Source organism: Nyctereutes procyonoides, unplaced genomic scaffold (assembly GCF_905146905.1).
Source record: "Nyctereutes procyonoides isolate TBG_1078 unplaced genomic scaffold, NYPRO_anot_genome, whole genome shotgun sequence".
Classification (NCBI taxonomy): domain Eukaryota; kingdom Metazoa; phylum Chordata; class Mammalia; order Carnivora; family Canidae; genus Nyctereutes; species Nyctereutes procyonoides.
In genome coordinates this window covers 22,684,972-22,696,183 of record NW_026575147.1, presented here as the reverse complement: position 1 = coordinate 22,696,183, position 11,212 = coordinate 22,684,972, and the positions used below count along the sequence as shown (strand labels likewise).

Below are 11,212 nucleotides of genomic sequence, written 5' to 3'. Positions count from 1 at the left end.
GCTCTGTCTCAGAATTACCCAGCTGAGTCCTTCTCCCCTGCTTCCTGACCAACAGAAATGGTGAGAAATAACCAAGGATTGTTTTTTTAAGCCATTGAGTTTTGGGTGATTTGTTAGGCAGTATCAGATAACCAGGATGCCTAGGATAAGGTCACGCACGAAGTAGCAGGTGGAAGCACAACCATGAGGAAGTCCTCAAAGGGAGCTCCGCGGTGGGGGACAGAGGGTAAGGGACACCTGAGGTAAGTGGAGGGCTAATGCTCTGCCTTGAGGGCATCCAAGAGCAGGTGGTCAGAAGAGACCATTAATGAGATTATTTAAGACTGAATGTGGAGGGCAGAATTTATCAATTATCTCCCATGAAGGCAAAAGGAGCCAGGGGATTCAACCAAAATATATCTGTAAGATTCTAGAAGCCATGCAACTTCCCCAACTTGGCTGTTTCTGTTACCTGGGCCGGTTTGACAGTGTGAGATGCTCTTGGATGTTTGTTTAGGGTGATGAACAACCAACCTACAGTGGGGGAAGAGACAGTGCCCTGCCCAAAGCTACTTTGGTGGCGTCTACCAGGAGGGGAGGAGATCAGGTGAGGTCCTGGCACCTGCAGAGGGAATCAGGTCAGGCCTGAGAGCCTGGCAGGGCCTGAGGCAGGCCCCTGGGGCCTAATCATTGACCGTCCATCACACCTGGACGATGCAGGGAGGGAGACCATTGTGGTAACTTCCCGGGGCTTGGGCATGGCCGTCCCCTGGATCTGTCTACTCCTGGAGACTCCCTGCCTTCGTCAGAGCTGGCATCTCACAGGTGAAAATGTGCAGTCATCTCAATTAGAGGTGTGAGGCGCATGCCCAGCAAATTATCCTCAAACAACCCCCTCCTGACATATTTGTTTGGCCAGTTATTTCTGTAATTAATTGATATGGTTCAACTGAGGTCTATTGAATTCTCATTTCAAAATAAATTTGATCTGGAACTCCCAGGTAGCCATCCGATCCAAGTGGTGCTGCTGCAGCAAAGGCCAGAGTGAGAGGAAGGGCCCTGCCTTCCCTCCACCTGCCCTGGCCCCACTCGCTGTCCCTGCGAGGCCCTTCCCGGCAATCCTAATGTTCTAAAGATCATAGCTTGAGAACCATAGACTGAAGCTGTTCCAGAGTTTGTCACATTGTTTCAGGATTATCTGTCACTTGTGATTGTTTGCACTGTTTTCCTCATGACTGCAAATAGCTAGATTAATCTTCCTTAGATACCGCCTCATCTCACACTGCCTGTGCTCTAACATCCCCCATGGGATGCTGCTTCTCAGAAGCTAGAGTCAAAGTGTCTTTCCCAGGTCATCTATGCTTCCTGGACACAGACACAAAGCCTCCTCTCCAGTCACTTTATCCTTACTGTCCCCATGTATCTGCCCTCCCAGGCCCTGCACTTGCATTTCCTCCATCTGTAACACCATCTCCTCCCCTCCATCCACCAGACACACTTGGACCCCACTACCTGTGAGGCGACTCTCTGCCCAGGGGACTTTTCCTCAGGAGTGTTCCATTCGCAAACGCGACCCGGACCAGCCATTGGACCTCGATCAAAAGTCACAGAAATGTGAGGATTGCCAGGGACATGAGAGATGGTCTAGTTCAAGCCCTTATTTTATACATGAGGAGATGGAAGACTGGGGGTTGACATAACTTGCTCAAGATCACAGAGCTAATCAATGCCAAAGTCCCCTCCCTGGAGGCTGGATCTCCAGGCTGTGTTTAATACTCCGGTTGCTTCTTGAAGGCAGAGACTGTGTTTTACAGCTCTCTGAATTCCTCCACATAGTAGGTGTTCAGTGAATATTTGTGGAGTTATTGGTTGGTTGGTGGTTGAGGACTGCTCTTCACTTTTGAAGATAATCAGAAGCCAGCACTGAGAGGAAGGCCAAGAGGGAGCAGCTGTGGGAAGAGTATTTGTTCCCCAAAATATAAGTGCTAGGGACTGGCCACCACCAGATCCTGTGTCTGGATGGAATTTGTGAAAGAAGAAGGGTCAAGAAACATCCCTTCATCCTGAAGCTGTGTTTCTCTAATCGTTAACTTTCTGGTCTGCAAAATCAGGTTCATCTGAGGATTGGGGTAATGTACTTAAAGCACTCAGTATATGTAGACACTCGATAAGTGGTTCTTTTTCTCTTCTTCCCTTTTTAAAAAATCATATTATTCTTATGTGTTTGTATTTAAAAAGATTTACTTATTTGAGAGAGAGACAGTGCATGTGAACAGGGGGAAGGGCAGAGGGAGAGGGAGAGAGAATCTCAAGCATACTCTGTGCTGACTGTGAGCCCACTCAGGATTCAGGTCTCATGATCTGGAGATCATGACCTGAGCTGAAACCAAGAGTCGGATGCTCAATTGACTGCACCACCTAGGCGCCCTATATCATTCTTTTTATTTTTTAAGATTGTTTTTATTTATTCATGAGAGACACACACACACACTCAGAGAGAGACAGAGAGAGGCAGAGACACAGGCAAAGGGAAAAGCAGGATCTCTGCAGGGAGCCCGATGTAGGACTCGACCCCAGGACCCCCAGGATCATGGCCTGAGCCAAAGGTAGATGCTCAACCACTGAGCCACCCAGGGGCCTCATATCATTCTTATCTCTTCCATTTATCGTGAGACTTTTCAAACATACCACAAAGCAGAAAGAATTGTACAATGAGCAGCTGTCTACTAACCACCTAGATTCCATCATTAGCCTTGAAAATGGTTTTTCCACTTATCCATCCATCTCCCTATCCCTCTCTCCATCCATGAATCTATTTTATTTTAAGTGATGCATTTCAAAGTAAATTGCAGACATCAGAACACTTTCCCCTAAATACTTCAGCATGCATATCATTAACTAGAGTTCAATATTTGTTTAGTTTTTCATATGATGTAGAATTTAGTTGTAATGAAATGCATGAATCTTAAGTGTACATTTACCGAGTTTGCACAAATGCAAACACCTGTGTAGTCCAAATCCCCATCAAGATACACAGAGCATTTCCAGCACCACAGAGAGTTCCCTCAAACCCCTTCCCAGTCCATCCCTCCCCAACTCAGGGAAGCAACCATTGTTTAGATTTTTTTTTTTGTTCCTAGCCTAGATCACCTATTACAGAAAGTCACGGACATGGAATCACATAGGATGGACTCTCTGTCGAGCTCTGTCCCCCCAGCATGATGTTTTTGAAGTTTGTCCATAATGTTGTGTGATTAGTAGTCCATCTTTTTTATTGCCAGATAGGATTCCATTTGTTTGTTTATCTATTATCCTGCTCTTCATGTTTAATAAATGCTAGTTCTCTCCCTTCTTTCCTTATGGGAGCTCATCATCAATGACATCAACCACCAGAAAACTGGATCTGAAGAGATCTGGCACCTCTTGGACAGGAAGACCCTGGGCCAGTGAGAGAAGGTACTCTTTCCAACAGCCAGCTCTTTCCTGGCTGATGTCAATGCACCAAAAGAGCATCATGTTGATGGAAGAATCAATTTTAGTTTTCTCCTGGGAGATCTCTCATCCTGTCTTATTCTTACTCAGTGCATTCTTTGTAGCTTCCTCCACCATGAAATGAGTTGAAGCCAATTAAGAGCCTTCTGCTTCCTCATCAGTGATATTTATGACTATGGGAATGTTTATGATGCATGGAGAGGGCCTGGGTCAGAGAGGATACTGAGCTTTTACTGTCCTTGTAAATGGGATTTGTCTCCTGCTTGTTTTTGCCAGGGTTGTAAAAAGGAAGAGTTTGCATCATATAGGTTAGGGTTTCTCCCCTCCTCACCCCCCACACATCTAACCTTTACATTCAGGCTGTGGATTAATCTATGATAAACAATTTTTATTACCAACCTCTGTGCTTGGAATGAAGGAGGCATTTTGGTTTTCCCAACCCTTTGGTAATGTTGCCTCCTTTTTCTGAGATTGCCCTCACACGGCCTTTCCAAGCTACAGCCATAATGTACGAAGGAAAGGCCTTTTAAATCCGATAACAGAACTGCATTCTGTAAGAGGCTCAGGAGCTGTTGGGATCTACCAAAATGCCTCTGCATAAATAAGAAAGGGTCACTTACTTCATGTTTTTGGTAAAATTCCCGAGAAAGCAATCCATTCACTTTAAAATACCCATTATTAAAAGTAGCCCTTCCAGCATGCCTTCTCTCCTGTCTTCCAGGAACATCCTTTTCTTTCCTTCTGGACCCCAAGTTCTCCTCCCAGACCTGGCTGCATCTGCAAACGCTCTACTGCGAATGGCTGTTCCACCTCTGCTCGCAATCACTGTTTCTAGCTCTCCTGTAATATTCACAGATAGTTATGAAAATAGATATACTTATCAATTGCACAACCAGACAAACAGATACGCTCACGGAATGACTCCTAACCTTTCGTGGGGCTGCCCTCCCTTCCTCTCACTAGTGGGATTCTTGAAAACTGTCCTCTCTGCTCTAAGTTTACTCACTGGTCAGCTCCATAATGTGGTCCACTCCCTCCACTGGCCTGTAAGGAGCCAGGAGGCCACCATGCACTTCTCAGCTTTCCTCTTGCCTCCTCTGGTCCTGAAGACCAGTCCCTTCTCTGATGACTTTTGTGACTCTGAAACACTCCTGTCACCCTTTACCTTTGCTGGACTTTATTTTTCTTCCCACTCCCTAAAGGTGCTCCTCACCTCCAAGTGGTGTCATTGGGGCAATTGCATGCCTTCTCCCACCACACTGTGGGCTATCCCTATGGGCAGCTCCAAGCTCCCGGTTGCCCTCAATCCACAGTCTAGGTACTTCACCAGAGGCTTCCATCTGGGTCACCTTCCACCTAAACCCTGCTCATCTCCTCCCACAGCGGGAGGGGCATGGAACGTGGGTTCTGCCCTCTAGGAGCTTAAATTTAGTCAGAGAGACACCCCTGCCGACTCTGAAATGTTCTGTCACAAACCCCGAGACTTAATTAAAATGAAAGGTGCTGATACAACAAGAGTCCTATCACATGACAAAATGTTCAATGAGGGAGTGGCATTATCAATTCCATTGCCAAACACTCTCTTGCTCAGGCAAGGTCTTACAGACCTTGTAGGTCTTGTAGGTCAGCAAATTCATTAGGGAAGGGCAGAAAGGGGTGTTTATTCCCGACAAGAGCAGAGGAGGATAGAACGATTCAAAGAACATTCTTTCAGGACAGGTGGCTCAGGGGTTGAGAGTCTGCTTTGGCTCAGGTTGTGATCCCGGGGTCCTGGGATCGAGTCCCACGTCAGGCGGATTCCCCTGCAGGGAGCCTGCTTCTCCCTCTGCCTGTGTCTCTGCCTCTCTCCTTGTGTCTCTCATGAATAAATTAAAAAAAGAGAAAAAAGAACATTCTTCCAACCACACAGTAAATGATACTTCTTCACGTTTTTTCACCTTGCTCCCCTAGGAGATTTTGGAAGTTTTTTTTTTTTTTTCTGTTGTTAGTTGTCACATTGACTGAGGAGTGCTATTAGCATTTAGTGCCTGGAAATCAGAAATGATAAATATCTTGTAATGACAAAATTGGGCTCATGCAATGGATTGTCCTGACTGTAGCACCAATGTTGGAAAACATAAGTGGTAACTGACTCCTCCTTGCCACCTCCATCCTCCCAAGAAATTGAAAAACAGGGTCATCCTCCCCTAACCCCACCTTGGCTTGACTTTGCCAAGTCAAGCCAGTAAAATCCACACATAGTGAATGGAATTGTATCATGGTAACTAATGCCCAACGGGCAGACTCAAACACATGCCTAGGGCACCAGCCAGAAAGAAGAGTAAGTTCAGCTGTGTTGAGCTTATTCACAATTTTGCAGGCAAATTTTGCAAAATCTAGAGTTTTTTTTTTAATTTTAGCATAAATTAATGTTTATTGTTAGATCAAAAAATAAAACTTTATTTTGAATTTCATGTGAGCCAGTTCCTGTGTACCTGTCAGGGGTTAGGGCCGATAGAGACATTAATTGGGCGCTGGGAGTGGCCCAGAATACAATACATGTATGACTGAGCAGTTGCTGGAAACAGTCGTCATGCTGAAGAGGCTGGTTTTAGGAAGGCAAGACTAGAAGGGACTGTGATTAGGGAACCTGAAGCCTCATTGAGGGTGCGCTATGTTGTCTGGGGGAAGACGGTAACACATGACGGGAGGCCAGGTGGTCGGTGTGTGGGTGTACAGATAGTAATTAGTGTGTTCCGGGCACTGGGCCGGGCACTGGGGTACAGCATGAACAAGGCAAAGGCCCTTCCCTCAGGGCAGGAGAGGAGGAAACAAGAATCCTACAGCCATAGGTCACATCCACATGCACCCAGACAGCCGTGAAGAGGGATTCCAGGTCAAGAAGGGAGCCTAGGGCACCGGGGGTCTGAGGAAAACACGTTGACAGGGTTATGGAGCACTTGCAGGAGCGGCGGGCGGGGATCTGGTCCATGGTCAGCGGAGGACTGGTCCCCAGCCTCACCCGGACTAGAGGGAAGCCGAGAGGAGCCGACCCCCCGCTCGGGGAGCAGAAAGGTCCTGGTTGGCTGCGGGGACAGGGCCGGTGGGCGTGGCCTTTGCCTCATTGGCCGTTGGGCCGGAGGGGGCGTGGCCTGGTGGAGCCACCGAGTTGGTGCGGGCACTGCAGCCTGAAGTCCGGAGCGGAGGGGATGCGCGCGACTCTGGTGGGTCCCAACAGGAGACACAGGACACCTTCGTCAGGATAACCGAAGAAAGGGAACTGACAGGTGTGGGTGCGGCGTGGGGGAGCCACGGGGATGTCGGGGTGATTTGGCTCCCGGTCAGCCCTAAGTGGAGGTGGGGAAGTGGACAAGAGAGACTGGGTGCAAGAAGGGCTCAGAGAAAGGTAGAGATGGGAGGTGGTTGTGAGAGAGACTGGGGCCACCTCCCGGGGAGGCAGCGGGAGGCGATGGGGGATACCGTGACCTTACCCCCTTGCTCTCCAGTCTCCTGCCGGCCGCCGTTGGTCAAATCCGGTGGGGAGTGAGAGGACGGAGAGCAGGGAGGAGGGCTGAAGAGAAGCTACACGGCACAGGGTGACGTGTGGGCCAGGGTGCAGGGGTCCCAGTCCTGCAAAGGAACCCTCCCTCGTGAGCGAGAGCCGGTCTCCCACGACACTGGCTGGCGGCGGCGCGGAGGATGAAGAGCTACCGAGCAGCCTGCTACAGGCCCGAAAGGCCTCAAGCACCACGGGTTCTGGCCCCGTCTGCTTCCTCCTATCCCCACCGCCTCACCCTCTGGCCACCACCTTTTCCTGACTGCATTTCTCCGACGGCGTCCTGCCTGGTCTTCCTGCCTCGTGGCCTCATCCAGATCTCTAGCCTGCAGCCTAATCTTTCCAAGATAGGGATCAGAGCACATCAGTTCCTTCCCTAAGGCCCCCTGGCCCCAGCAGCCAGTATGAAGTGCACACATCCTACCATGGCTTGGGGAGCTTCTCATGATCTGGCCTCATTTCCTGCCAGTCCTACCCTAGTTCTCCTTCCCTTCTTTCAACCTTCCCTCAGCCAAACCTTTTTCTCCAAATCGAGCCCACTGTGATACAGAACCACTCTCTGACCTTTCTCTGACTCTGGGTTTTGGCACATGCTCTTTCTTCTCTGAAAAGTCAGGAAGTCAATTCTAACCTAACCTTTTCTTATTCCTTATTCCTTCATTCCTGGTTACCCTTGGCAAGCGTTGGGTGCCTCTCCTCTATGTTTGCACAACATCCTGGCCCTGCCCAAACCATAGAATTTATTTTTAAAATTCACTAGCTATTTACTGAAAACCTGCAATGCATCAAGCTCTTACCACCTCAGGGCCTTCACTTATGCTGTTTTTCTGCTTGGCATGTTTTTTAATTCTTCATCCGACTAACACCCTTTGGGTGTCAGCTGAAATGTTATTTCCTACAAGAAGTTATCCCTTCATGCCTGGGTGGCTCAGTCGGTTGGGTGTCTGCCTTCAGTTCAGGTCATGATCCCAGGGTCGCTGCTCAAGAGGAGTCTGCTTCTCCCTCTCCCTCTGTAGCCCCCTCCACTTGTGCTTGCTTTCAAATAAATAAATACAATCTTAAAAAAAGAAGAAGAAGAAGAAGAAAAAGAAGAAGAAGAAGAAGAAGGAGGAGGCAGATGCTCTCTCCTCTCATTCTCCTGAACAGCATCCTGTATGATTTGGTTTACTTGATGTCTATATTCCCCTCTACGTATGGGAAGGTGCCAGATCTGCTTTATCCGTTCCTGTGTGCCTATCTGTAGTTTAGAGCCTGGCATGCAGTGGGCACAGATCACAATGCAGTGAGGGGAGGGAAGCAGTGGGGTTCTCCCATTAGACCATGGCAGGGCATAAAGGGCTGTAAAGTAAATTTTACTCCTTAAGTCAAATAAAAATTACTAAAACAAAATTAGGCATGAAAGTGGACCTTTATTCAACTGTGAAAAGAAATGGTAAGAAATTGTAGAGTTTTAAAGCTGAAAATACCAAAAATATCACAAAATACAGAAAGATGATACAGTATTTTTATCATTTTTTAAAAGATTTTATTTATTTTGGAGAAAGAGTATGTGCATGTGAGCAGGGAGAGAGGGAGAGGGAAGGGGAGAGAACTCAGGCAGACTCTGTATTGAGTGCAAAGCCTGATGCAGGGCTCTGTCCTACGACACTGAGATCATGACTTGAGCTGAAATCAAGAGTTGGACACTCAATTGGTTAAGCCACCCATGTGGCCCTTATTATTATTTTAAAAGATTTTTTTCTGAGTAATCTCTACACCCAGTATGGGGCTCGAACTCACAACCCCAAGATCAAGAGTTGTATGCTTCACCGACTGAGCCAGCCAGGCACCCCTACAATGTTTTTATTAATTAACTGCCTAGCACACTGCTATAATTCTTTCTTCCTCTGCATTTTTTGGCTGAATACTCTTTTATCTGAATATTCTGAAGAGGACAACAATTTTGTAATATTTTCTGCATAGAGAAAGGAAAGAATCAAGTCTTTGGGTTAACAAAAATTGTTTTTATTATTAACAGTTGGGATGCATAAAACATGTGATTTCACAATCAGACATGCTTTCTGTTTGTAGACCTGCTATAGTTCATACCTTATAAACATAGGAATTCTGATAAATCCTATTGACATAATTCCCATCAAAACAGAAAAAACAGTAGAGCATAGAGTTGTATTGCTGTATTACTGAATATTCTGAGTGTATATGAGTAGATATGTTTGAGAACTGGATCTTGCACTTAGAATTTTGTACATCTGATGATTGGAAGAAACCCCCATAGACTTTTATTTGGTGCTGTACAATGCAAATTTGGTTTCTCCTCCACTACCCACATGCTTCCCAGTGCCAGGCTCCATAGGACACTCTCCAATCTGATACGATCTTTGGCCTTGCTCCTTAGTGTCACAATGCCAATTGAGTCGGCACCAAGAGCAGTAGAAGGATTCCTGGAAGCCGTTTCCACACTGTGAGGGCTAGCACAAATTATTACACACAAAAGTGACTGCCAACCACCTAAATACATACCACAAAACACAAACCCAGTTATATCTCTAACTTCACTTCCCCTTCACCAAATCCCACAAATGCCCCTGGTCACTTCAGTGCCACCCTGTACTGGGGGAAACATGACAGAGGGACATCTGAGTGGAAAGAGACAGCATTCTTAACCAAGTGTGCTGAAAAGAGCTTGCTTTTGCAACGTCTACAAAAAACATGTGACCGCATTGTAAGGACCCCTTTTGGAATTTGTGCCAATGGGAGATCCTAAAACTTGAGCTTCTTGAACCTCATGGTAAATCTGCCTCTGTCTGTATCTTATTCACTATGGCACGCTGCCCCTTGCACCAATCCTGGCACATAATAGTTGCTTACTGATATATGCTGAGTGAGGGGAAGTGTTGCTTGGCCTCATTATGCAGGAGATATTTTTCTCCCCCAGTAGATCTCATTGCCTTGATTTAAAGCCAGTGCTCATGGAATAGTTGAGTAGAGGTAGTGAATGCCGGGGGGCGGGGCCCTGGGTGGAGGGACCACTTGGTGGGATAAGCTTTCCATTCCCTCGTTGCTGGGCAAATAAGCCGACACCAAAACCTCAGCTGCCCTCATTAGCCTCAAGGCACCCTGGCTGCCCTCTCCAGGTAATTCTAATTGGCTCCAATCAGGGAGAGCTGGGCCTGGGCTTTATTAACAGTGACAGCAGCTCCACTGTTAGAATTGCAGGTAGAAAGGTCACGTTGGAAGCAGTATTTCCAAGCACAGAATAATTACAGACAGAATTCATTCTGGCTTTCGCAGCTATGCTGAGGAATATTTATTTATCCAGCCCTGCCGCTGAGGTCTTCTGATTTCCTACTTCCATTTTCTTCCTTGTTGTGAGGGCTGTTGGCCTTAAAAGTCCCACATTCATTTTCCTTTATGACCTTGGGTACAGCAAGCAGAAGCAGTCTGGATTCCCAAAGGGCTAGAGGGGTCTTCAGTACTGAAGAATTCATCGGAAATTCCAGGTAAGGAGGATGGGCTGCATTTCTAGACCAAAGGTGGTCACCTCTGGCCAGTGGTTTAAACATGCTGGTATAGGAGAACCAAGTGCAGTGAACCTCAGGCAGTGAGTCACTCCTCCCTCTGCTCCACAGCTTTTGGCTCATGTCTCTATTACAGGACTCATTGCACTATATTTTATTTATTTGCCTCACCATCTGTCTTCCAAGATGGACTGCCAGCTCCTCGAGGGCACTGACCAAATCTTATTTGTATGTATATTCTTGGTTTCTTTGCTAGCATGGAGACTGGCACTTGTCAAATATCTATTGAATGACTCTCCAAATGAAGGGCATGGAAGATACTGGAAACAATAAGATGAAGTGATGTGAGTGTAAAGTTTTATAGTAGAAATAGCATGCCAAGTGGTTGAACCTGGCCTTTGGAGTCAAACTGGTTTAAATTCCAGCTCTACTACTATGTTAATTAGGATTAGGTTTGGCTGTAAATGACAGAAAACCCCAAGCAATGCTGGCTCATTTCTCTAATTTCCCTTTCGTGTCAAAAGTCTAGAGGTGGGCACCTGAAGATTGCTGAGTTGACTTCTGTGGAGTCTTTAGGGACCCAGGCTCCTTCTACTTGTGGCTCTGTCTGTACCCTTGGTCGTGTCATGGCTCAAGCTGGCAGGCTTCCAGCTCTGGCTCTCATAACTACATTCCACAGCAGGAAGGA

At 47.0% G+C, this 11,212-nt stretch overlaps 1 protein-coding gene across 1 annotated transcript; it reads left to right on the top strand.

Moving 5' to 3' along the window:
- Positions 1-3,287: 3,287 nt before the first annotated feature.
- Positions 3,288-5,700, top strand: LOC129501467 (uncharacterized). Its single transcript, XM_055312625.1, has 2 exons — positions 3,288-3,435; positions 4,193-5,700. Exons 1-2 carry the CDS (start codon positions 3,356-3,358, stop codon positions 4,887-4,889), a joined length of 777 nt encoding a protein of 258 aa, XP_055168600.1. The 5' UTR covers positions 3,288-3,355; the 3' UTR covers positions 4,890-5,700.
- The last annotated feature ends 5,512 nt before the right edge of the window (positions 5,701-11,212 follow it).